The sequence below is a fragment of the Lepidochelys olivacea genome (genome assembly GCF_965140295.1).
Source record: "Lepidochelys olivacea isolate rLepOli2 genome assembly, chromosome: 10".
In the NCBI taxonomy this organism is placed as follows: Eukaryota; Metazoa; Chordata; order Testudines; family Cheloniidae; genus Lepidochelys; species Lepidochelys olivacea.
The window spans coordinates 72,206,756-72,232,653 of record NC_140420.1 but is presented as its reverse complement, the minus strand read 5'-3'; the positions used below and the strand labels follow the sequence as shown (position 1 = coordinate 72,232,653).

General features: G+C 42.7%; 1 protein-coding gene across 4 annotated transcripts in view; it reads left to right on the top strand.

Annotated features, from left to right (window-relative positions):
* AKAP13 (A-kinase anchoring protein 13) overlaps nt 1-25,898 on the top strand; it is a 325,968-nt gene that overhangs the window by 281,270 nt on the left and 18,800 nt on the right. For all 4 annotated transcript variants that reach the window (XM_084642499.1, XM_084642498.1, XM_084642496.1 and 1 more), the window contains 10 exons: nt 3,026-3,197; nt 10,812-10,879; nt 13,649-13,715; nt 15,187-15,322; nt 16,284-16,396; nt 16,735-16,881; nt 18,118-18,368; nt 19,478-19,603; nt 19,719-19,836; nt 21,568-21,816. In XM_084642499.1, the coding sequence (XP_084498625.1) occupies nt 3,026-3,197; nt 10,812-10,879; nt 13,649-13,715; nt 15,187-15,322; nt 16,284-16,396; nt 16,735-16,881; nt 18,118-18,368; nt 19,478-19,603; nt 19,719-19,836; nt 21,568-21,816 (1,447 nt within the window). The remainder of the gene's footprint in view (nt 1-3,025; nt 3,198-10,811; nt 10,880-13,648; nt 13,716-15,186; nt 15,323-16,283; nt 16,397-16,734; nt 16,882-18,117; nt 18,369-19,477; nt 19,604-19,718; nt 19,837-21,567; nt 21,817-25,898) is intronic.

Genomic DNA, 25,898 nt, shown 5'->3' with positions numbered 1-25,898 from the left:
AGGTTCCACCTTCCTGGGTCTGACCTTGGAGCATTCAGCATCCTCTGCCCCTCAGTGCGCTTCCCACAGCGAGTCTGCCCGGGGGGGCTCCTGGGGAAGCCAGAGGGTCCTGCACCCCAACTTCGCAATCAGACATATGACATATGAAAGTTGGCTTTTTGCTCACTAAAGGTGGTGCAGTATTTCCTGTGTCTAACTGAAATCATTAATTTTTTTTAAACATTTTTTCTTTCTTTATAAAATCATAAAGGACGGTTAATATCCCAGACCTCAAAATTACCAAATTGCAAAAACCTGTCTTTAAATACCAGCTGCACTCCCTTAATCTCATTTAGCATTGCTAGGAGTGTTCATAGAGGCCTAGGGTCTGGCTGAGAGTAAGATCCTTCCCTTGGAGGTCTGAGTTCCTCAGAGTCTGACATTCAAGCAAACCTTTTGGTCTTGATTTACTACCACTCTTACAGCGTGTAAGTCCCGAGCCCCTTCCAAAGTGAACTCTGCTGGATTTGCACAGTTCAGCAGATTGTGGATGGGACATGGAGCCTTTCACCTGTACGTCACAGGGTTCTAATCCAATCTAGATGATCTAGAGGACTGCTGGCAGTTTCAGGTTTGTCTGCCCCAGATACCATTGTCCCATTTAATACTGCATCCTAAGTATCTTTCATTTCTGTAGATGTAATACTGAGAGGGGCTCTGGGGCCAGTAATGGAGACAGTCAACTTTAGTTTAAAGGCGGTATAGGGATGGACTCAGCTTTGGATTCACAGAGAGACAGACAGAAATGTTAAACTTGTTACTAATTATTTGCATGTGACATCAAAGGCTCAAAGGTTTCAGAGTAGCAGCTGTGTTAGTCTGTATTCCCAAAAAGAAAAGGAATACTTGTGGCACCTTAGAGACTAACAAATTTATTTGAGCATAAGCTTTCGTGAGCTACAGCTCACTTCATCGGATGCATTCAGTGGAAAATACAGTGGGGAGATTTATATACACAGAGAACATGAAACAATGGGTGTTACCATACACACTGTAAAGAGAGTGATCACTTAAGGTGAGCTATTACCAGCAGGAGAGCTGGGGGTGGAGAGGGGGCGGACCATTTTGTAGTGATAATCAAGATGGGCCATTTCCAGCAGTTGACAAGAACATCTGAGGAACAGTGAGGGGTGGGGGATAAACATGCGGAAATAGTTTTACTTTGTGTAATGACCCATCCACTCCCAGTCTCTATTCAAGCCTAAGTTAATTGTATCCAGTTTGCAAATTAATTCCAATTCAGCAGTCTCTCCTTGGAGTCTGTTTTTGAAGTTTTTTTGTTGAAGAATTGCCACTTTTAGGTCTGTAATCAAGTGACCAGAGAGATTGAAGGCTCAAAGATTTCCTCATGGTGACTGCAGAACTTGTATTCACTGTCCTGGTATTAACTGCTTTGTTGCTGTTCCTCAGGCCTGCTGCTGAGCAGCAGGAGGGCTCTTTTATTTGTTTATTTAGACCTCTATTGGAAAAATGTTTAGCTCCAGGCATGTTACATATCATTTAACAACATATAAATCCACAGAAAACCTTCATAATTTCACTTTCGCCTCCATGATGTCTTCTCTTACAAAAGCCATCATGGTCTCAATAATGCATTGAGACAGAAATGATTATTGTTGAGATGATAATGGGGTCGCATCGTGTAATGAGCAGTTACATTTTTTGTGTGTGTATGTGCAGATATATATTTGTTGAAGGGTTGAATATTACTCAGATTTGTATTTTGCATGTGCAGCTCCCATGAAGGTGGCAGTGATGCAGGCCACATACTAGAGAGCTAAAATGCCTGTGTTTGTTGTAAGTTAAGACCCATATTTAATGGAACTTACAAACATAGAAGGAAACCAACATATTGTCACTTCCTATATTATTTCATCGTCTCAGTATTTAGTCATCTGCTACCTCAGGCTGTGCAAAATGGGAATGTTTGCATTTTCTGTGATTTAGTTTGAATCACCCATTAAGCTTCAAGATTGTGAGGGAACTTCAAGCCTGCATATTTAAAGCAGCATAATCTTGCTGATATAACAATCTCTTTGGGGGAAGGAGGAGGGACCCTTCTGAAAATCAGAGCGGATGGGCCTGAAGGCTTTGCTAGTCAGCTTGCCAAAAGCAGCTGTGCTCTGGATTCCCAAAGTGAGAGTAACCAGTGTGGCCTCTTTAACGTTTTATATAATGCTTTGATGCTAGTCTAGCTATGTATCTGACCAGTCTTATCTCCACTGCTATCAAGACATGGGGAACTCAGAACCTAGGCTTTGCAAAGCAGCCATCATCTGCCTTTACTGGTCTCTGCAATTAAGACAGAGCACAATGAACAAGCTGGTACTGGGTAACCTGGAGTCCCATTTAGCCATAGTTCAGTAAGTCAACCTACTCTACTGTACTATGGATAGAAAGTTTCTGAAAAATCCATTTCCCCAAGGAGATTATTCACAGCTCATTGAATGAAACTGAAGAAGGCAGCTCAAACTAGTCAAGAGGAAAATAAGGAAGAGAATTCTATCAGCCCACCCCAAAATAAAGGTCCGTCTTTCTCCTTTAAAATACACTTAAAAAATTAGTTTTTACATTGGCCGTAAAAATTAACTTCATATTGAAAGTTTGGCCTACACAAAACCTGTTATTTTAGTTATGCAACAATCCGTTGAAAGTGCTGAAGAGATTGAGTTTTCTCAGGGTGCCATTTAGTAATGATCAGAACCAGGGCATATGTTTAAAGACAAAGATGGGAAGAAACAGAGATGCTCTGATGAGAAGAGACCTAATTTCTTGAGCTGCTGTACTTGCAAAATGCCTGTGTAGAGAGAGGACACAGGAAATCCATAGTGTTAATGCTTTTCTGCAAAGGTTGTAAATTTGCTTCCCTAGCTAAGATTTATGAAGACATGTGGCTATTGGTAAGGTGTGTATGGATCAATGTACTCATAGCTCCAACCATGGGGGATTTGTCACTAGACTCTACTGGTCCTTTTTCCCTTTTCAGGAAAAAGAGAAAGATAAGGAGAAGACTAAAGAGAAGGACAAAGATTCCAGGGAGAAAGAAAAAGACAAGAAGATGTTAAATGGACACCTCTTCAGTGCAGCCCCTACTGTGGGTCCAATCAACTGTTACCACTGTATGAAACCTTTCAACAAAGATTCATACCTCTGTGCAAGTAAGTAGTTTTTTCTTTGTGTTCCACTGTTGGTGGAAAGCCTGTCAGCCAGAATCAGGATGCTGGTCATGGACCTTTTGCTTTATTCCCCCTACAAGTTTGAGAATTCTGATCAGGGAGAACCCGATCTGGTTAATGTCTCAACCTTTCATGTCAAGTAGCAAGGGTTCAAATATGACTCTCAAGTGAAATGGAGATTGATTTTCAATCTAATTCATAGCTGATGTTTGGCCCAGTTTACAGGTATGATGCTGTTCAGTATAGTCATCTGTATCTGTTTAGAGGTAACAGATCAGGACTGTGGTATATTACTAGTGCTTGGGACTGAGATGCATTGTTATATAGCTTTTGGGGGTGATAGGGAAAGCTAGCTTGCGTCATGACTGTTTAGTTTTCCATTTTAACTTCAGGAAAAAAAGAACTCTCTATCCTATCCCTAGCCTGCCTCCTGCTTTAGCTCCAGCAAATATTGATTCAGTGTTCCAGTGAGATCTCGGTGGTAGCAACACAACATTTTGAAATTGGAACACACTCCCACTTTTCCCATCACATGTGCAAGGTGATGATGGTGTGTCTCAGATCAAAGGACTACCTTTTTTTTTTTTTGCAAGCTAAGTTGGTTGTAGCAGTTCTATTTAAACTGCTTTCAGACCTGAATAAATCCTGTGCTCTGAAGGTTAAGAGTAGCTGCCCTACTCATTGGTGCATCTTACCATGCATTCAGGTGCTTTTGGTAAGGGGAATTTCCAGGTCCCTGAGATGTGCTTACTTGTTGCTGATGCATCAGGTACAAACCTTGCCGGCCAAAAACAAAAACCAGGTAGTTTATCTATTCCCTGCCTAGTAGTAGCTGTTGGCTTGGACTAATGTAGTCTCAAGGGATAAGAATATAATGCTGAAAACACTATATGAACAACAGCTATTTATTGATGCATGCGTAGGGTGAGTATTAGTGGGGAAGGCGTAGACATATAAATGCATTGGTGTTGCAGAATATGTAATCCACGCTCTGTAGGTATAAGGTAGCTAGGCTTGGCCACATTCGATTTTAATAGATAACTGTCAGTAAATGTCGGTTTCAGCTGCCACGCTGAAATCAAAGAAAAAAAATATCTGTTGGTACCAGCCTGCCTGCGGGCAGCCCTCTGTGTGAGTGAGTGGGTCCACGACAATAAAGCTCTCCTGCGCTGCCTCAGGGCCAACGACACATGATCCCTGCAGGCGCACGGTGTGGTGGAGAGGCCACAGTCCTGACCTGGCAAAACAGATACCCCTGGCCAGGACTGCGAGGAGGAGTCGTCGTCGTCCCTGGCTGCGGAGGTAGCTACCCTGCTGTCTCTGCAGCTGGGGACCCGTTCCTCCTCCTCGAGGTCCTGACCAAGGTTGGGGGGGGTCTCTGCTGTTCCCCACTAGGACTCCAGCCTTCCCCATACCATGTATGTGCAGGCTTTCATTGTCACTGGCCACGCAACTTTGCCAGGAGCCCCCTACAGCTACACTGTCATGGCCCTACTTGCTCACTCACCAGCCAGGAGTGTGGAAGCTCTCCCAGGGCTGGAACTGTTCAGCAGCAGGGTGGCTTCCCCTCCAGCTGGCAGCTTGTCCTCCTCCTTACAGTCCTGGCTGGGGTTCTCTTTCCGTTGCACCATGATGACTGCAGCATCCCCCTGCACAGGGACACCTCTTCAGCCCAACTGTCAGCACTGCCCTTAATCCAACTCTACAGCTGTAAAAATAAAAGTAGTTACAAATAGAAAAAAAAAGTTAAAAATTGGGGAGGGGAATCGTCAACTAAAAATTGATAAAAATTGTCAAAATTAGAAAAAAAATCAAATTGTGCCAAGCCTAAACGGAGCATAGACAGCATGTTGGCCACTGGGAGATACGGGCTTCTGTTTAAATTAGTTTGATGTTCTTGTTCTAGCCCCTAAGCAAAATGTTCTTCACATTACAGTCCGCCACATGAAATTCAGTAAAGTTGTCAGACTTAGTTCAGCAGAGACCAAAACAGTCACTCCTTCAGTTTACAGTTCAAAACCACAGGGTATTTAGAAAGCTGCCCTGTGCTGTTGATCGCTTGCTGTTGAATCAGTGATAATTTTTATCCTCATGTTTAGAAACAATACAAAGTATTTACAAGTACCTCTCCTGGTCGAAAGCAGAGGCCACTGGCTCTCAGTCTGGTGCTTGGCTGCTGATCTGAGAACTGCTCAGCATGTGCTGCCTTTCCATTGGGAGAGAGGCTCTGGTCCTAAACTACTGCAAAATAGGAAGCTGTGAATGGCCTGTCCTCCTAGAGGATGCAGACTGCAGCATTCACCCATTTGGCAGGCAGCACAAGGACACTCAACTGCAACAGATGACCAGCGTCTAAAAATGTTGCGGGGCGGGAAGGGAACAATAACTAGTTGTATCTCTAGAGTCAGAGGCAGCTTTGGAGTTTCCTGAAGGAGAAGGGACAGCAGCACGATTGTATGAAACCTGGTCCATGTTAACCTGCCAGGAAGTGGAAAATTTTAACAATTATGTGTGCTTAAATCCATCCTCTCCCCTCCTGTGCTTATTTTTTAAATCTTCCCAATCCATTTAGGGTACAAAACATTACCTGATTTAACTTGTTACATGCTGATGAGCTTAAATTGCTCCAGAAAGTAGCTGCTAATAAATTCCTGGCTGTCTGTGGACCTGTGCAGATAGGGATACGTGTTCCATGCCAAAAAAATTAACATTGTCTTGGATGTACTTGTATGGGTAGCATTTCCTTTCAGTATACAGGTTTAAACTGTGCAAGGTTTATTTTAAGTTAATATGCATGCACACGGCATAGGGTGTGGCGCACAATGAAAATTGCTGAGAGTTCTCTCCTAACAAGACAAATATAGACACAGAAAAGTAAGATGGCTATCGCTATCAAACAAAGGTATTAAACATCTTTGCTACACAATGACAGTAGCTGCTTCCCTGCAGTCAGTCACGGCATGCAGAGAGCAAGGGGAAGATTTTCAAAGATTCAAATGGGTATCAGGTGCCCAGATTCTGTTTATTTTCATGGAAGTTGAGTATCTAGCTGCTCTTTTTGCCTTTCAAAATCTCCTCCTACATATGCACATGTGAAATCTCTCTCACTTAAGCATTGTGCCTAAATATACATCCTGTGTCTTAGCCAAGAATCATCGAACCATAGGGTTAGAAGGGACCGCAAGGGCCATCTACTCCATTGTATGATGTCCACTGTAAAGGATGCTATAACATGGGCATAAGTTTTGTGTGATTGTATTTTTATTTTTTGCTTCGATGGGTGTAAGTAATCCAGCCCTACTTGACTTAGGAATTGTCTGCACTGCCTGACGCGTTGGACTACGGGGGTGCGAATAGCAGTGCATTGTTACTTCCTCGTGTGGACACTGCAGGCATGAACTAAGATTCCTAGTTTGTGTTAACATAGTTCTCTTCAAACAGGACTTCTAATTTATGACCGCAGTGTCCGCACGGGGGTGTTAGAGTGCACACGGCTATTCAAGCCCACCATCATCTGTACGGTGGCATGCAGTACGCTGTAACATACTGTAGATATAGCCTTAAGATACATCTACCGGGCACACTTTTTGGGCAGCATCTGGGGTACATCCCACAGAACTCCCCTAGCACAGGTAAAAATAAATAGCATTAAAGCTGGCGAAACATGGCTCGGGCAAGTAAAGACATGTCTGAAGGGCATGGGCATGTATGCGAGTATGTACCCTACATGCTCTTTACTCGCCAACGTCATGTCTCCTCGTCTACACGGCTAAAAATAGCTGTGTCCCACTTCTGGTGCCTTTCCTGCCACAGGAATAGATTTCCCTCAACAAGGGAAGGCTCTGGCGGCAGGAGGTAGTGGAAAAAAGTTTGGGTGGCTTCCTGCGGCAGAATAGGAAAGGCTCTGGCAGGGGGGAGAGGTTCCACCCGTTCCCTGCTGCAGGAGCATTTCCCTTGCACGGGGAAAGGCCCCGGCAGGGTAGGGGCAGCAGGGAAAGGCTCTGGCAAAGGCCCGCCTATCCCCACTGACTCTCCCAACCAAAACCTTTCACTGACGTGTGTAGCTACAAATGACAGTGTGAACGCAGCCTGCTTTTCGCTGCAGTGTATAGCTACACATACCATGCCACCACTGGTGATGTGTGGTGTCGGTGTAGTCAACAGCTTCTGTCAAAATTAAAGTAATGTACGGTGTACGTTAGCTCTCTGTAGAACACGTGGAATATTCAGTAGGCCAGATGAAGCCTAAGAATCAGATATTCGGTCAGGGTGTTTTGTGTCAGATTAAAGACACACTGGTTTTAGGGGCCTGGTTCGTTTGCAGTACTTGCTTCATTTTGCAACTTGCAAAACTCTTTCCAAAGACAGGAAGCGTATTGTTTTGGGAAATGGGATGCAGCACATCAGTGTGTGAAACTTTCAAGCCAAGCAGCAAAGTGTGTTTTTGTGACACCAAAAGAAAGTCGTCATTATGGAGGTGCCAGTAGCAAGTTCATAGTTAAAGTTGTGTTGAGTTTTGCACAAAAAGTAGAGATTTAGCCTCTTGATTATGTCACACATTTTCACTTCCATATATTCTGTGTAAAACAGTTGCTGTCTGATTTTTTACTCGGATGATTTGGCTGGTTTTTGTGGCTTTCCTCCGTCGTTTTGTTCCTCTTCTGTTAATGGAGCCCTTTGGTTTGTGCACAGAAGGAATACTAGATTTGTATGTCAGTTGGGGATGATTGCCACTCATGTATCCCAGCCTGGGTTATATCAGAGGACACCAGCCAGTTTCTACGTCTCACAAATTAAACCAGTTCTTCATCTTGATGATGACAGTCTGCTGATGCCCTTTTAAAAGGACTAATACTCAACAGCAATGGTCCAGAGTTCCATTGTTCACAAAGCACTTGTTGCTTCAGGCTCTACTACTTTTCTGCACTAATGGCCAATATTTGCCGTGGTAGTTCTTAAGAGAGTAGACTTTTTTTAAAAAAAAAAAAACATCTGCAGAGCTTTGGCCTATTGTTATAGATGTTTCTAAAGGTCAATTTTTGAATAATTCTGGCCTTTTTTCCCCCTTTCATTTCTTTTTTTAATATAAAATACCAGCCTGGGCAAAGCAGAAATTTTCCCTTCTGTAATTATCAATGGTTTTGTAATTAGGGGGTGAGGGGAGCTGAAGAATCTCCTTGCAAGGCTGAAACTTGTTGCTGGTCCAGAATTTCCATGTAAAAGTATCCAGTGACTTTTGCACCAGTTAAAGTGAATTAATAACTGCTGCCTGGCCAGCTCCCAGCTCCTGTCTTGTCCTAAGTGCTTGGGTTTTTATTGTAGAGATCAGCTGAGGAAGTGACATTTGGGTCTGGATTTGGTTTAGGCTAGGGTTTGAAATACAGGTTCAAGGCCAAAGCAGGGCTTGAGTTTGAATTTGACAGCACTGAAATCTCACAAGCTGTTCTGACAGGATGTCCGTTCCAGGACAGCAGAAATCTTATGGAATCATTTGAGAATTTTTGAGAGTTTTCTGCCATCATGTGTGGTGGGGAAATCACAGTATTATCTGTTTTTGAGAGATTTTTAGCTCCATCAGAGCTAGGCCCAGAACCAGAATTGGAGGGGCAGGTTTGACTCAAGGGAATCCAATCCTACCCCACCTCCAGAAGTGCGAAGGGATTCAGATTTAGAGGTTCTTCCCTCTCATAAAAGGTTTTTGTTGTTGTAGTTTCCAGGAACTTCATTTGTGAGATGTGTACAGGGTTGGAGGGGCCAAGGGGATTACCTAAAGTGGGGTGGGGCTATTAGTACTTTTAACTCAAATAATTGGACTGTAATATTTCTAGCTTTTTCTGACTTGGGTCTCTCCTGCTTTATTAGTCATGGAGACTTACGCTATCCACTAAGGTGATGGCAACTCATTGTAAAAGCATTTTCTCGCTAGACAGTATACCAAACAGAAGTGGCACTAGCCTTGTAAGAGACTTCCCAACCTCCTAACTAGAGTACATATAGGAAACCTTACGTGTGTTCAACCTCAGACAAGTTCTGACTTTGCATGTCCTGGCAGTCTAGCGGGATTGCTATCATGGCAATGCTTTCAGCCTTGGTCAGGCCCAGTGGCATCACTTCACTCAATTCAAGAGCATCATTGAGCAGCAAGGTTAGGGATTCTTGACCAGCCCTCCTGTGGCTGTGAGGATCACAGGAGATGTTACTACAAGCATGAGCAAGGAAAAAGGGGTGTTGTATCAAACAGGAAGGAGACGAGTTCTGAGGCAAGAAAGAGACAGAAAGTTCTCTGGGTCCGTTGCAGTTTTTTCCCTTGATCCGAGATGTGATCATCTTTATGTTTTTACACAGCACAGCAGGTTTTTGTCTTTCTGTTTCATATGTACAGGAAATTGTGGGAAGTCAACAAAAGAGCATAAACCCTAACGCCCATTACCGCTGTGAGACACATTCAACATGCATGCACATCCTTCCATTTAGCAGACACATATCTGTGAACTTAATGATGATTTGGGCCTTTTTGTTTGTTCGTTCAGGGGTTTTTCTATTTCGGGTTTTATTAGAAGCCTTTTAAATATATTTTGCAAACTAAATATTTAAAATGGATTTCCCTGTCTAGACAAAAGTGACCAGGTATATTTGCTGAATCTAGTTACATTGAGTTTCATCTGAATGTTTTTAGGCTGGGGATTTTCAAGGAGTTAGTTAGTAACCAAAATACCATTATAAATCAGTGTGTGATGGACATGTTACTCCCTGCGCCCCCTTTGTAGAGCCCAGCGTTAATGGACAGCTTATCTCCAGGATGATTAGGACAAAATCTGATGCACTGAGTGATTGGCTAACTCAAGGCATTAGGATGTGGAGCTTTTTCACCTCCAGTCGCTGGGTCATGTGCAAGCCGGGTTGGTATTAAATAGTGAGTTGAGAGTTGTTACCCTTGGAACGTATCAGTGGCCTATATGAAATGAACTGAGGAATTCAGTCTAGGTGGACAAGAGTCTAAATCGCAAACCCAGTGTCCGGACTCTCATTCCTGTTACCTTCTCTGGCGTCTCTGCAGAGTGGTGGAAGATATAAATATAAAGCAGTGATCTTTTTTCATATTCGTGCAAGATTTTTTTCCCTGTTCCTTTCCTGCATCTGGTTTCCTGTCATTCTTGCTCTAATTAAGATGATGTTTGTGTTTAAGGAGAATCTTTTGCTGTTATAATTGACCCCTACTTCTGCCTGCCTGTGAAGTCATAAGTCTTCAAGCATGTCCCTAGTTGTTCAGTGGCTCCTGTTCACCCCCTTATTTTTCATCTAAAGAATAACAAGCATCTTTGTTTGTGTAATTTGGGGCATAGAATGCTATTGATTTTTAAGTAGAACTCCCAATCAGTTGAAATCTGTGTGGAAATCTTGTTAATAATCAATCAATCATATGGCCTCGTTATCATGGAAGGCAGCACATTTGGCAATATCTAGAGCTGCTCTTCTAGTATATGAGTGGAAGTGACAATCCCTAATTACTCCACAGTCTCGCATAGAAATGTAAGAGGAAATAAAAAGGCAAACTTCTGACCTGGCTTTTTGTGTGTGTGTTTTCCCACTTTACAGACTGCAATGCAATTGTTCACAAAGGCTGTAAGGAGAGTCTCGTATCCTGTGCAAAAGTCAAAATGAAGGTGAGAGGCTTCATGTTGTCTGCTGAACATTAACATTTATTTTGAAGTGTTTTAGCATGCAGACATCTTTTGCAACGTGTGCAGGAATGGAATTTCCAGTCTGCTGGACATAACGTCATAATCCCCTGTTATGAGGGATCATTTTCCTCAACTCTCCTGAAATTTATGATACTCGCCCAAATTGTAGATTAATTCTGCTTCCCTTGTCTGATGTGACTAGGGAAAAACCATATTCTAAGTTTTGTAAAATGCAATTCTGTTTGTTTAGAGCCATGGGAAGACAGGGATGGGGACAAGTGGTGGAGGAAGAGGGAAACAAGGACTGGGACTTGGAGCCAAGCACAGGGGAGGGGGAGGAGGTTGCTCATCTCCCTCTAGTGACTGTCCCATATAAAGGATGCCAACCTACTACTGCTGTGAGTTACCATGTGAGCCCAAGTGACAGGTCTGTGCTGTGGATCTAAAGACTCCAGCAATGCTGCTGATTTTATATATATAATATATATATGTATAATATAATATGGGAGTCAATATGGTTTCACAATATAGAATTTGTTTTTTCGGTTTGATTTTAAAAAAAGCTAGGAAATTACTTACGAAAAAGCCTACTGTATGAGAACATTGTGGTTGAAAAGTCAAGCACTCAAAAGTTAGGAAATGCCAGAATTAAGGTTTGCCCTCTGCAAACTTAATTTTCCTTCTTGTGCATATGCATGATGATACAGTCTTTACATGATCACATACTATATTTCCACAGGACCCCCGCTTCATTCAGTGCAGAGGATGGACAGTGCTCAGGAAATTAATCAGACTTGTGTAGTTAGAGGGCTGCTGTACTTAGGATTCCTGGCCTCATTTGTTGTAGAACTTGGAAGGTGTGTGGTGAATGAGGCTGGGGCTTTCAGGAAGAGGAAGGATAGTCTTTTTGTTTAGTCATTCGAATGCCACCCAGCCTCTGCCACAGAGTTCCTTTGTGATGCTAGACAAGTCACTTAAACCAAACTTTTCTAACGTGACCCTTGTGTCCTTCCCTTTCTTGGTGCCTAACTTGAGATCCTGAGGTCTGATTTGCAGAATTCCAACTGAAGTCAGTGGGAGCTCTGTTCCGAAGAGATAAAGTGCTGTGTTCTCTGAAGAATCAGGCTACGGGCATCTCAAATCGGACACTCACAATTAATGGACGCTTTTGACATTTCTGCTTCCGTGCCTTAGTTCCCTATCAGTAAAACGGTAAAAAAAGAAGAAGAATTGAGTAAACTACTCTAACCTACACTCCATATTCCCCAAATCAGAAGAGTTTGCCCATATTTACCCTCCACTACACTCCTAGGAGTAATAATACCTTACCTCATGGGGTGTGTGAAGATCAACTAATTAACATTTGTGAAACACTCAGGTGCTACAGCACCATTGAAAAGGCCATCAGGAGATTAATACTTCTCTCTGCAGGGTAGGGTTTGAACAGGGTGCAGTAAGCACAGCGCGGAGCCATGCATCGAACAACGAGGATAACACAGATATTGAATAGCAGTTTGTTAATGGAGCACCCCTTGTCCTGTGCACCTCTGTGTGACCCACGTGAGCATGTACCATCCCCACCGAGCAACTGAGCATGCTGCAGCCCACAACTGCACTGGATTTCCCCTGCTATTGCTCCTCCTGGTACCAGGGGCCGCTGTGGCTATGGGCACAGGAACCCAGAGCAGGAAGATACTCTCTCCTGTGCCCTCCACACTCCCCTGGCAGCAGGGGAAAGAGGCCCATCTGGAGTACAGCAGGGAGAGGAGTCGGGCCTGGGTGTGGTGGGCACAGTGAGCAGGGAGATTGGGATGAGGTTGCAATGAAATATAGAATAGCTCCCCAGTCTGTGAGCACCGTCCATCCTGTGCACTGAATGAGGCATGGATCCTCTTAAAAAAAAAAAAAAAATAGCATCTGATCCTGTAATTAGACTACAACATAATGCCATGGAGCCAAATTAAGGTTACATGGACAACCTTAGTTTTGGCATTTCTTAACTTTTAAGTGCTAGACTTTGCAGCCTTAATATTCTTTCAAGGCAGTTTTTGTATGTTAATATCGCTGAGCGCCTCTGATTGGAATTCATGGTTCTCCCATGTGTGGGGAGCTCCTTTCCCATCCTGGTTCACCAAGCCACCATGCTCTTCTTGTTCAAGTCTTTCGCTCCTGTCCAATGTTCCCTCTAATTTTTGACAGGCCGTGTGCTCAAAAAGTTTCTTCTGTGCAAATTATTGTGCTTCTGTGCAAATTATTGTGTACGTGGCGTTTTGCCATGTGCGTGGGGGTTTAGGATCTGTGTGCATGTGCACACGCACAACTTAAGAGGGAACAGTGCTGTCCTGTCTTTCAATCATAAGCTGTTTGAGGCAAGGACTGCGTTCACTGTGCTGAGCACATAGTTACATTTAACAGCTAGTCACTACAATTATGTGTACTGTTCCCTCAATGATCCTTTTGGCTTTAATACACTTCAGCTATCTAGCAATATCAGGATTATTGTCTCCCTATTTTACTTCTTATTGCAAATATTTCTCCATATTTGATTGCATACTTTGTGATGGCTCGGACTGTATCACCATGCTGAAGATAATGCTGCTTGTAGATGGGCACTGTATCTAGGATCTAAGCTGTTCTGAGGGAACTCAGAATGGTGTTACTGCGTAATTAAAGTAAGGTGTCTGTGGATATACACAGCCCTTTATTTATGTTGGGAGCGGGAAAAATTAAACCTATCTCTTTTTCTTTCAGCTACAAAAAGGGATGCTTCAGGCACACGATACCTCTTCGTTACCCACAGTAATTATGAGAAACAAGAGTAAGAAGCCTTCCCTTTCCTCTTTTTCTGGTGTAGCTCCTTAAAAGTTGCTATTTTTCATTGTATTCAGTATAATCTTTTACCCTCGTGTTCAACTGTTACCCATTTCAATACGATGAAAGATAAAACAGTTTAGGATACAGGAATAAAGTGATTATATCCTGTGTGATACGGAACATTTGGGATTTTAGAGGCATTGCTCATGTTGTGCAAATGGTTGGGCCAGTTTTGTGGTACCCATATAACCTTATGCAGATACAAGCTATGGAAGAAAGAGGCCATGTTTTTAGTATTGGAGACACAGTATTTTTAGTGGTCCAGCTCCTTTCTGTTGTTTACACAATGCAATGGAGCTAGATTTTGGCTGTAGCTGGCCAGCTGAGAATTCTCCTGGAGCGAGTAAGCTCTCGGCTGGAAAGATGACATCATAGGTGTTACCTGCGTTATTCATAAACTGTGAGAATGTTTAAAACAACATCGAACTGAGTGTTTTGTTCAATGGGGAAGTTAAAATGGAAGGGGTAGTTCCAAACTGGGCCATTTCAGTAAGCTGCTTTTGTCAGATGGACCAGCAGCATCACTGTGGGAAACAGGAAGGCTGAACAGGGAAAGAAAAAAGAGGGAGTGAGATGCGGGCGCTAGTGATGATGTGAAGAGATGACCAAGCCCTTCTGCATAACTGGAGGATCTTTCTCTCTCCATCGTGTGAACCAATGGATAGTCAGAAACTCAGTCCTAAGGGGGTCAGGGCAAATGGAGGGTTGGAAGAGCTCAAAGGAGGTGATAAGAGCACCAAGGCGAGTTGCTGTAAGTGACTGTTTCGGTCATTTTGTAATAAAGTTCTGCTCAGCTTCCCATGAGAGTGTTTCTGGACTTGTGTATTCCACCCAACCCTCCCTTCCAGCAGGCACTATAGTGAGGAGTCAAAGGTCTTTCTTCCGACATTAGGAAAGCCCAGTGTTCCATTTGGTGCTCTGGTCACCACTTCCCTGCACAGGAACACAATCGAACAATTGAACAGTCTCACAGAAGATGATGACTGAGCATTTACATTGTTCATTTTTTCTATATTGCCGTAGAAGTTATTTATACATAAGAATATTGTGTCTTAAGAGTTTGGAACTGCCCAGATGGGTCAAACAAATGTAAATCACATTGGTGTTCAGTATAGGCTCCAGACTTACCTGGGGACTACTTCTGAAGTCTTACTCAGGCAGAACTACTAAAGTGAATGGAAATTATGTCCTGAGCAGGGATATCTGGAATGGGCCCTGTGTTAACAAACCAGTAAAGACAGAGAATGAGGCTAAATTTCAGTGGAGCTATGACAGTTGATACCAGTTGAAGAGGAGATTATTTCTCAGCAAAGAGGAAGTGAATTTTGAGAATCTTGCTTGGTCGAGTCATCATAATGCGTTAGCAAGGAGTTTGGATGGTGTTTCTTACCAGATATCTGGCATTTCTCTTCTAGCCTCACAACCTAAGGAGCGCCCTCGGTCTGCAATACTTGCCCCTGATGAAAGCACCGTAACCTCAATATTCAATAACAGGAGATCACAGCAGACTACAACACTTTCAAAAAGCGTCTCAATACAGAACATTGCAGGGTAAGCCTCTGTGTGTATGTGTGGTATACATACAGTATGCATAGTGTAAGCAACCTACATTATTCCCCATATTTCATTAGGAATACATTTATGGGTGTGTGTCATGTATATTGATGTATAAAATGTCACAACATATACAGAAAAACAAATACCACATACTGTCTGAGGAAAGGGGTCAAGATGCAGTTGCTGTGGGAACTATAACTTCAAATTTCCTGTGTGTTGGGAATTAAAATTTTCAGAAGTTTGCATGTAATGCAGCCATTCACAACGTAAGCTAGTAGAAGCTGCATACCATCACACATCATCATGCATTTTGTATATATGTATAAAATAATTACACACACACAGAGTGCTGCTATACATAGAGGTTTCCATGATCATTAATTCTTCCATTTTCCCTAATACCAGTGATTTTAGAAAACTGTGTTGGATATGTGTTTGCAGAGCTGTGAAGGGGAAAATTATCAAAAGGCTTAGTTTAGAAAAACATCCACAAGATTAACTGCTTATCCAAATGTTAGATGAATTTCATTCAGCTAGAACTTTGCATGTGCAGACTCTCTTGAGAGATTTCCAATATTCCTCAGCATTAGCTGAGCTGGAAATACAGTATCTTGAAAATAAGGCGGTGGAATGGCAATACAAAAATGAAAATAATTAAATTCAGTTTACCAAACTCTTTCAGACCTCAAATGTTCACTTCAGGTTTTAGGGAAATGATTATTTCAGTTAGAAATGTAGATGATCCAGTTTGTTGAGCCCTAATTTGTAGTTATTAGCATTATATATAAAATATATAAATACATGCGCACACAATACATATACCTGTGCATAATCGGCAACACTTAGTGCAGCTTTCAGTTTTATTTAAAATTATATTTGTTTTGTGTACTTTAAAAAGTTATTCATTTGAATGTTGGAGTCCTGAATGGGGTTCTGCATTTCCTTTTTTCTGCAGAGTTGGCAATGATGAAAGCATAGTACATACTTGGAAATTCCTGTCACAGTCAACAGACTCTTTACATAAAATCAGCCGGGTGAATGAATCCACGGAGTCGCTAACTGATGAGGGTAAGAGATCCCAGTGTATTCATCCAAACACTGAAGGAGATCCCATTGTATTCATCCGAACACAGAAGCATGGCAGATAACTGGTTCTTGCTTGTCTTGTAAACCAGAGTTCAGTATACATGATAGTTGTGGACTTGTTTGGTGCAACTAGCAAGTAACCTATAAAAGTACTTTGCATTGTTTGGTACTTACCCAGTAAAATTCAATATAATTGTTTCCATGTCAGTAAATGAGAGTAGATATGGTGTTTGTGGCATTCAGAACAAAGCCTGAAGCTGTAGAAAGCCAATGGGAATTTCAGGTGGGACCAGACATCTCTTTATGCTGCTTTTATGCAGGTGCAGACATGAATGAAGGACAACTCATGGGGGACTTCGAGATGGATTCCAAGCAGCTGGAGGCAGAATCCTGGAGTCAAGTAGTGGACAGCAAGTTTTTGCGGCAGCAAAAGAAGGATGTCGTCAAACGGCAAGATGTCATATATGGTGAGATGTGTATTGGTTAAAGAGAAGTGATCCAATTTAGTTTGTAGAAACCTCTAGGTTTGGATGGTCTGTTCATATCTTTTAGTTTGTGACTAATTTGGAAATGTTAAGTCAAAGGGAGTTTGCCATTGACGTCACTGGGGCCAGAGTTTCACTCTTGGTGTTTACTGGAAATGAAGACCTCCAATACCATCTTACTAAGCTTTGGAATTCTGGATTTCACTTACCTTGAACCATCCAAACAAATTGTATCTCCTGGTTTGTCTGGTGATGACCTTTATACACAGTTATCCATGAGTACAGAGTAGTCAATTACTTGTTTTAGCATCTTCTCCCCCTTGATATAAGAGTCCTCTTGTGCTGCACAGAAAAATAACTATATTGAGAGGAGCAACATAGTGTTTTGGTATTGTTATCTGTCCTTCTGCAGTGTTCAGATTCCAGCACAATGGTCCCCAAACTTTTTACCTTGCGCCCCCCTTGCTCCCTGCCCTCCCCCGCAACTGCAGTTGGGAGCCGGGCGCTGAGACTGGGGCCAGGTTCGTGGCTGGGAGCAGAGCAGCAGCTGGACTGGGACCGGGAGCAGAGCCACAGCCGCTCCAGGGGCCAAGACCAGGCTGCGGCTGGGGCCAGAGCGGGGCCGGGTGGCACTCCCTTCTTCCCTGTGTGGAGTTGGCTCAGGCCCCACTTCATGCTCTACCCTGCCCTCCTCCCAAATGTTCCTCCGTGCCCCCCCCCAGGGGGGCAGGCCCCAAAGTTTGGGGACCAGTGTTCTAGCAGTAATGAGAGCGAGCTCTTGTTCATATGAACAGAGTATGGGGAGGGCTGATCCACCCCCAAGCTAAGCCCTACCATGCACTTTGTAAAGAAAAAATGTTTTCATGTTGATGATCAAATCAGTAACTATTAAGAGGTAAAAAAAGAATGAAACTGGTATATATCAATGGTATTGGTGTTGCATTTAATGTATTATAGACTGTTTTCCCCAAGTTCACATGTATAAATCCCAGTAACAGTAGTGCAAGTAACACACATGTCAGAATGGGGAATTATGACCCCATAGCACTTCATTACATTGTTAGCTTCTATGAGCCCTTCTAACCAGCTAGATCTGGTGAATGCCTTTCCTTGTCTTAGCAATGCCAAGTACTCTGGGTTGATACAGCGCCTTGTCCTAGAGGATAATAATTTTGACCCATGTGCTTCCTCTGTTGGACCTGTCCTTGTCTCATGCAGAACTGATGCAGACAGAGATGCATCATGTCCGCACTCTGAAGATCATGAGTGATGTGTACAGCAGGGGGATGGTGCAGGAGCTGCAGTTTGAACAGCAAATGGTGGAAAAGGTCTTTCCTTGCCTGGATGACTTGCTGAACATCCACAACCAGTTCTTCCAGCGGATTCTGGAGAGGAAGAAAGAGTCCCTGATGGACAAAAGTGAAAAGAACTTTGTTATCAAGAGGATAGGAGATATCCTGGTGAATCAGGTGAGTGGTGAGAGACACCTGCATGCCCTAAGCACAAGACTGCAAGCCAGGAACTCCTGACTGACCATTCTCTCTCTTAGGGCAGGTCTACACTTAAAACACTGCATTGGTACAGCTGCGCTGCTGTAGCGCTTCAGTGAAGATGCTCTACGCTGACGGGAGAGCTCTCTGCTGTCAGTGCAGTTAATCCACCTGAGCAAGAGGCGGTAGCTACATCAGTAGGAGATGCTCTCCCACTGGCATAGCGCTGTCTACACACTACACATAGTGCTTAGGTCGGTATGGATTTTTCACACCCCTGAGCAACATAGTTATTTATACTGAAGTGGTTCTGTAGTGTAGACCTGCCCTTATGCTGTCTTACTGGTGGCCTAAGGTGAGTCGCACTCCTCTTTGGGTATGTCTACCCAGCAAAGAAAAACCCGTGTCTGGCCCATGCCAGCTGGCGCTGGCTTGTGGGGCTCAGGCTGTGGGGCTGTTTCACTGCTGTATAGACTTCTGGGCTCCAGCCCAAGACCAGGGTCTAGGACCCTATGGGGTGGGAGGGCCCCAGAGCTTGGGTTTTTCTTTGCTGTGTAGACATATCCTTTGTGCCTCCGCTTCCCCGCTTATACAATGGAGATGACAGTAATTGTCCATCTTTGTCAAGCACTTAGAGATTTTCAGGTGAAAGGGTTGCTGTCAGGGTTGATGCCTGTTTTGTTTGTTTATGCCTCATGGGAGGAAAATCATCAGCGCTGGTGACGGTACAGACTGTAGTGTATGGGACTAAGCTGGGAAGCAGGGGATCTGGATTCCACTTCCTGGGTCTGCTGCTGATTTGCTCTGTGACTCTGGGCAAGCCGCTTCACACCTCTGTAGTTCTTTTTCCCTCCCTCTGTCCATCTTGTCTCTTTGGCGTGCCAGCTCTTTGTGGTAGGGTCTCTCGCTCTGGGTTTATACAGTGCCTAGTCTCCATTCTTTAAATTCCATCGATCTAGTTTTTTGAAAGCTACACTTCAGGCTAGATTTGTACTGACTGTGTAGCCGTCCTTTTCGGTGATGGGTGATGCCAAGTGACTGATCCCAAGAACTCAGTGAGGGGCCAAAAGTTTGTTCATGTCTTGCAGTTTTCCGGTGAGAATGGGGAGCGAATGAAGAAAACTTACGGCAAATTCTGTGGGCACCACAACGAGGCTGTCAGTTATTTCAAAGACCTGCAGTCAAAAGAGAAGCGTTTTCAGGCATTCATCAAGGTAGGAACTGGTGGGGGATTTGTGGCTGACCCCCGCAGGGGGTGCATACTGCACGTCGGCACATCTTGGAGGGCGCTTCAGTGGCAGTGTTTTAATTTACGTCTTGTCTTTTTAGAAAAAAATGAGCAGCACGGTGGTGAGGCGCCTGGGGATACCTGAGTGCATCTTACTAGTAACTCAAAGGATCACAAAGTATCCCGTGATACTACAAAGAATATTACAATATACCAAAGGTAGAGCCTGTTCCTTTTCCTAAGCACATTTGTTTCCTCTGTATCTTTCTCCAGGACCTTTCCCAGTAAAACCGCCTAACTCAGAATCAGCCAGCTAGCCCAGTGTTTAGTGCCCAGCTTACTGCTGTAATTAGAGACCTGGATTTCATTTCTTCCAACAGGGTTTCAATCCTCAGGCTAGACAGGCCTGAGAGTGCTGCAGAGATACAGCACTCAGCCCCTGTAGAAGTGAAGTGCCTTGGTAGGTTCATCACTACAGCGATCTCTAGCTAATTATGGAGCAACATGCATGGACTCCAAAGACTCCTGTCTTGTCCACTTCGGATAGTGGCTGAGATAAAGGGGCTTGGGGAAGGGGCAAAATAAGGAAGAATAAGATTCTCAGATCTCCAAGAGGATTCACACACTCGCTTTGAACGTTTCTTCCATCCCAGGAATCCTACATTACCATACTTCTAAATACTGTATTCAAAGAACTTGGCCTCGAATATGACTCTTCATGAGTTATTTGTGATCAAGTGGTTACAGGTGATAGGTCCTCAGTCAACTCTCTCACATATTTCTCTCTGTCACATAAGCACCTCTCTGATTCTGCATGATCAACCCATCAGGAGTGGCCACAGAATCTTAATGCCAGAGGGGTTCAGGGGTTAGAATGGTAGAAACATGTGGGAATAGCCTGCAGAGCACATGCTCGCTATGTTCTTGATTTCTCTCAGTCTCTCACTTAGAGAGCAAAAAGGCTCAGTTTACAGTTTAATCTCACCTGCTTTCTGCTGGTGCACTCTGTTTAATCTCTGTGGAAACCCTTTATTAGGTGAGGATGAGGTGTGGCTTATCTGTGCCACTTCATTTAAGATATGGTAAACTCCAGGGGTGTTTTTTATATGATTTCACCCACAAAATCCTCTGGAGAATGATGTATATGTAATGCTTTCTATTCCAGTTTATCAGCAGGTGTGCATCCTACAGATATGTCAGCTAACACTGATGAGCCAAGGAGTGGCAGAGACTGACCACTGTGTCTTTATAATCATTAATGTTCTGTAATTCATACCTTTCAAAAGTTTTCATATATTTTGTTCATTTTTTTTAAAGTAAATTTATGTTCCCAAGAGACATTATCCTCCTCATACATAGTCGTCTGTCTCACTGGTGTGGTTTATAGAAGTGTGAGTGAGCATCTCTGAATGTGAAACAATTTATTTCACAAATGTGTCACTTCATCAAGACCCAAACAGATGAAAATTTTGCCACTACCGGAAGGGGACCGTTAATCCAGACCCTTAAAACTCTCATTGCTGCTTTACTGAGTGTTCCTAAACGAATCTGGTATTCAAAAATGGCTGCACCTGATATTCTCACATAAACGGCTATGTGCACAGGGCATTATGGGCGCACGCCTGTTTTTATACACGTGGTCAGGCAGCCATGCACGTGCAGAGGCTGAAAATGGGGTCCTTATTTACGTTGTCCTAGTTTGCCATAGCTTATGCAGAGTATATTTCCTATGGTTCCCCGTCACTGTCTTGGTGTCTGTTTAAGGTTTGTGACAAACTTTTCATTTCTTCCAAATGGAACTTGTCTTAGGAAGATATTTTAAAATAGTGCATCCGTGTGCTATAGCGTTTGATGACTCACGGGTAAGGGAAAGGGGAGAAGTAAGAAGTTAGGCTCTGCATACTCACAATAAGGGTGAACTGAAATTGAGTCTCTCTCTCACTCCTGAAGAAAACGAAGTGGAACATCAAGACTTGACCCAGTCACTAAACCTGGTTAAAGATGTGATTGCTGCAGTCAATAGCAAAGTCAACAACTATGAAAAGAAAACGCGTCTTACTGAGATCTACACCCGGACGGACAGCAAGTCCATCATGAGGATGAAGAGTGGCCAGATGTTTGCCAGGGAGGACTTGAGACGTAGGAAACTCATCCGAGATGGGCCTGTCTCACTGAAAAACTCAGCTGGGAGACTGAAAGGTGAGAAAATCCTACAAATCATGCACCCAAAGGACGTACCCTCCCTGTCTCCAGATGATGGCAGGGCTCATCCATTTTATGACCTGCCACTTCATTCCCTTTCCTTTGGCTTGGTGGTTCCTCTGCCTTTTACACAGGGTTTCTTCTGAAATTGCTGGTCCATTTATTATTCATATTATTTTATTGATTTTTCTGTTTCTAGAAAGGTGCTGTCAAAGTAAAAACCATGAAAAATCCTTCCCTGTGCTCTTAGTAACGCCCTAGATTACTGCCACAAACATTTCTGCTATTTCTGTTACTGCTCACCATTGATGCTGCTTATTTATTTACCTTCCAAGCTTTGCCCAACAAGCTAAGTGATGAGTGTGATGGTGAATCCACCCCCAGGGAAGGGAAACCTTGCTCACTGTCATCTGGGCTTCACTTGCTCCTCAGCAGTCATGGAGGAGCTCATGATAGAACCAACCCCACTCTTCCAGTGGGCACCTCCTTGGGAGACGTGGGATCCAGACTAATAGAAAATTGGCCACCAAGAGTAAATTAAAAATGAGAGCAGCAGGGCGCAATAGTACCATTGCTGGTGTGAATGGTGATGCACAGCTGTTCGCTGAGGGCTTGCAGTGGGAGGGCTTGCATGTTGTGGCTCCAAAGAATATCTTGATTGTAGAGGTGGAAGTAGAAGGGTTTTTACCTGTGCATCCCTCCATATTCTGTGCCATTAGATTCCAAATTTGATATGATCTGTTCTGAGGGTTTGGAGAGGGAAAGTTTGCAGATCGTTTCTAGGTTCCTAATAGGGCTGTCAAGCGATTAAAAAAATTAATCACGATTAATTGCATGATTAAAAAAATTAATCGCATGATTAAACAACAATAGAATACCATTTATTTTAAATATTTGTGGATGTTTACTACATTTTCAAATATTAATTTAACTTAGAACACAAAATACCAAGTGTACAGTACTCACTTTATATATATTTTTGATTACAAATATTTGCACTGTAAAAAACAAAACAAAATTATTTTTCAATTCACCTCACACAAATACTGTAGTGCAATCTCTTTATCATGAAAGTTGAACTTACAAATGTAGAATTATGTACAAAAAAACCCCATCAGTACTACTTCTTGTTCAGCCAATCACTCAGACAAACAAGGTTGATTACAATTTGCAGGAGATAATGCTGCCTGCTTCTTGTTTACAGTGTCACCTGAAAGTGAGAACAGGCGTTCACATGGCACTGTTGTAGCTGGCACTGCAAGATTTTTACGTGCCAGATGTGCTAAAGATTCATATGTCCCTTCATGCTTCAACCACCATTCCAAAGGACATGTTACCATGCGGATGATGGGTTCTGCTTGATAACGATCCAAAGCAGTGCGGACTGACGCATGTTCATTTTCACCATCTGAGTCAGGCGCCACCAGCAGAAGGTTGATTTCCTTTTTTGGTGGTTCGGGTTCTGTAGTTTCCACACCAGAGTGTTGCTCTTTTAAGACTTCTAAAAGCATGCTCCATACCTTGTCCCTCTCAGATTTTGGAAGGCACTTCAGATTCTTAAACCTTGGGTCGAGTGCTGTAGCTGTTTTTAGAAATCTCACATCAGTACCTTCTTTGCATTTTGTCAAATCTGCTGAGACAGTGTTCTTAAAACGAACATGTGCTGGGTCATCATCCGAGACTGCTATAACATGAAATATATGCAGAATATATTTAAAACAGAGCAGGAGACATACAGTTCTCCCCCCACCCCTCCAAAGGAGTATAGTCATAAATTTAATTGACGCATTATTTTTTTAACGAGCATCATCAGCACTTTCAGGTGACATTGTAAACAAGAAGCAGACAGCAGTATCTCCTGTCAATGTAAACAAACTTGTTTGTTTTACCGATTGGCAGAATGAGAAGTAGGACTGAGTGGACTTGTAAGCTCTAAAGTTTTACACTGTTTTGTTTTTGAGTGCAGTTATGTAACCAAAAAAAATCTGCTTTTGTAAGTTACACTTTCATGATAAAGAGATTGCACTTCAGTACTTGCATGGGGTGAATTGAAAAATACTATTTCTTTTGTTTATCATTTTTACATTGCATATATTTGTAATAAAAAATAATAATATAAAGTGAGTCCTGTGCACTTGTATTCTGTGTCGTATTTGAAATCAATATTGAAAATGTAGAAAAATATCCAAAAATACTTAATACATTTCAATTTATTGTTATAAGTGTGATTAATCACAATTAATTTTCTTAATCACGATTAATTTGTTTGAGTTAATCATCTGAGTCAACTGAGATTAATTGACAGCCCTAGTTCCTAGGAATGTTTGTGACTATGGACGGTGGTAAGGCAAATTATTTCTCTTGCTATTGTAATCTTTGGGTGGACGCTAGAGTTTACTTCATTGCCCTTCTCCAGTGCCTTAAAAATCCCATAGAAAAGCACCTGGAGACCCAGAATTTAGTCATTGAGGATTTTCAGCAAGGATTCCCCAAGGTCAACTTCCCCACAATCAAGTCCTGAAGAACAAAAGGAATGAACTTAATTCTTAAGTACCTACTTTATAAAATGATAAAAAAACATAATTAATAATAATAATAATTACCACGTAATTTCTGCAACATTACATGGTTACTTTATAATCCACATGTATTACCTTTACAGTTATACATAAACATAAAGAAAAAAAATTACAGGTCAGTCCCCACCGAAACACAGCGAGAAGAAACTCAGAGCTCCCAAAAGCTTAGGTTGAGTTCACCTGAGTCTCAATTAGTCTTTGATCACCAAATCTATACAGTCCGCTGAGTCAAAACCAACATCTTGCCTCCACTTGCCTGTAGAAATCTTCAGTTGGAATCCATGCAGACTCTTCCTCCTCTGCTGAAATCACTCAGCTAGTCGGCTAACCAATTAACTAACCACTCAGTTAAGTTTATAGATTTAAAAAAATCCTGTTATAAGAAAACAAAACTGAGAATAGCAAAATATAAATGACTCTTTCCTCATTATCCCATTTAAGTTAAGGAATCATACTGGTTGAGACAATTTAAACTAAAACAGTTTAGCTAAAATTAAACAGCATTCAAAGTATACAGTTAAAATAAAAGAAATTAATTTTCCCTCCCATTTTCCTCTCTATAATTAACACTGTCAGGGCTTCCCTGCTGGGTGAACTGCTCCACCAATCTGCTGCAAAATGCTTCAGAGTTAGGGAAAACAGCCTGCTTTCTGCTCCTGGAGCTCAGCTTCTCCCAACCCACAGAGTGCACGTGGCCTGTTGCAAAGCAGCTGCCCTAACTACTTGCCCTCGTGAAGTCTGAGTCCAGCAACGGGGAACCTATTGAGCATACCCAAAACTACCACACCCAATTTCAGAAACTTCTGAGTGGAATGTTAATTGTGCATCTGCCTAGCAGCAGGGATGCAGACACAACTCATTCCTACCACATAGATCTCTTAAAGAGATATCTCCCTATATGGCATGTGGGTTACACTTTCATGAGATCTCTCAGCATACGTTTTATTATGCATTTCCTATAGAAATAATAGCTCCCACTACCAGAGCCTATAGCTAGCCAGTAGAGATGAGTCAGAAGTTCCAGATGGGAAAGCATCCAAAAGTTTAGAACCTGCTTACCCTAACTTCTGGGATTTGGAACTGGAGCCAGGAGAAACACAGAAATAGCTTTCCTTGAAGTATTTTGGTCTTTCCTCCTCTGCACCAAAAGCAGAAAGTGCAGTTGGAAACAAAAACAAACCAAAGTAAAACAAATCTTACCTGAACTTTTACAAACCTCCAAAGAGGTTTGGGTTTGGTTTGAGGCTTTGGCAAAAGTTTGGTTTGTATTTGATCTGAAAGGGATCTTGTTCCTCCAAAATGGCTGGAAGGAGTTACGCAGGGGATGAGTTAGCTTTTGAGTTTACCTCATCTGTATGTCACGAGGTCTCGTAGTGTATTACACAGAAACTCTTTGTGCGGTGGGGCTTGGGTGGGGCATCGCACTCAATACTTACTATGTAATTTTGTGATGTACTGTATCATGAGGCGATTTGGAAGGTAGCATGTGTATTTTGGGGA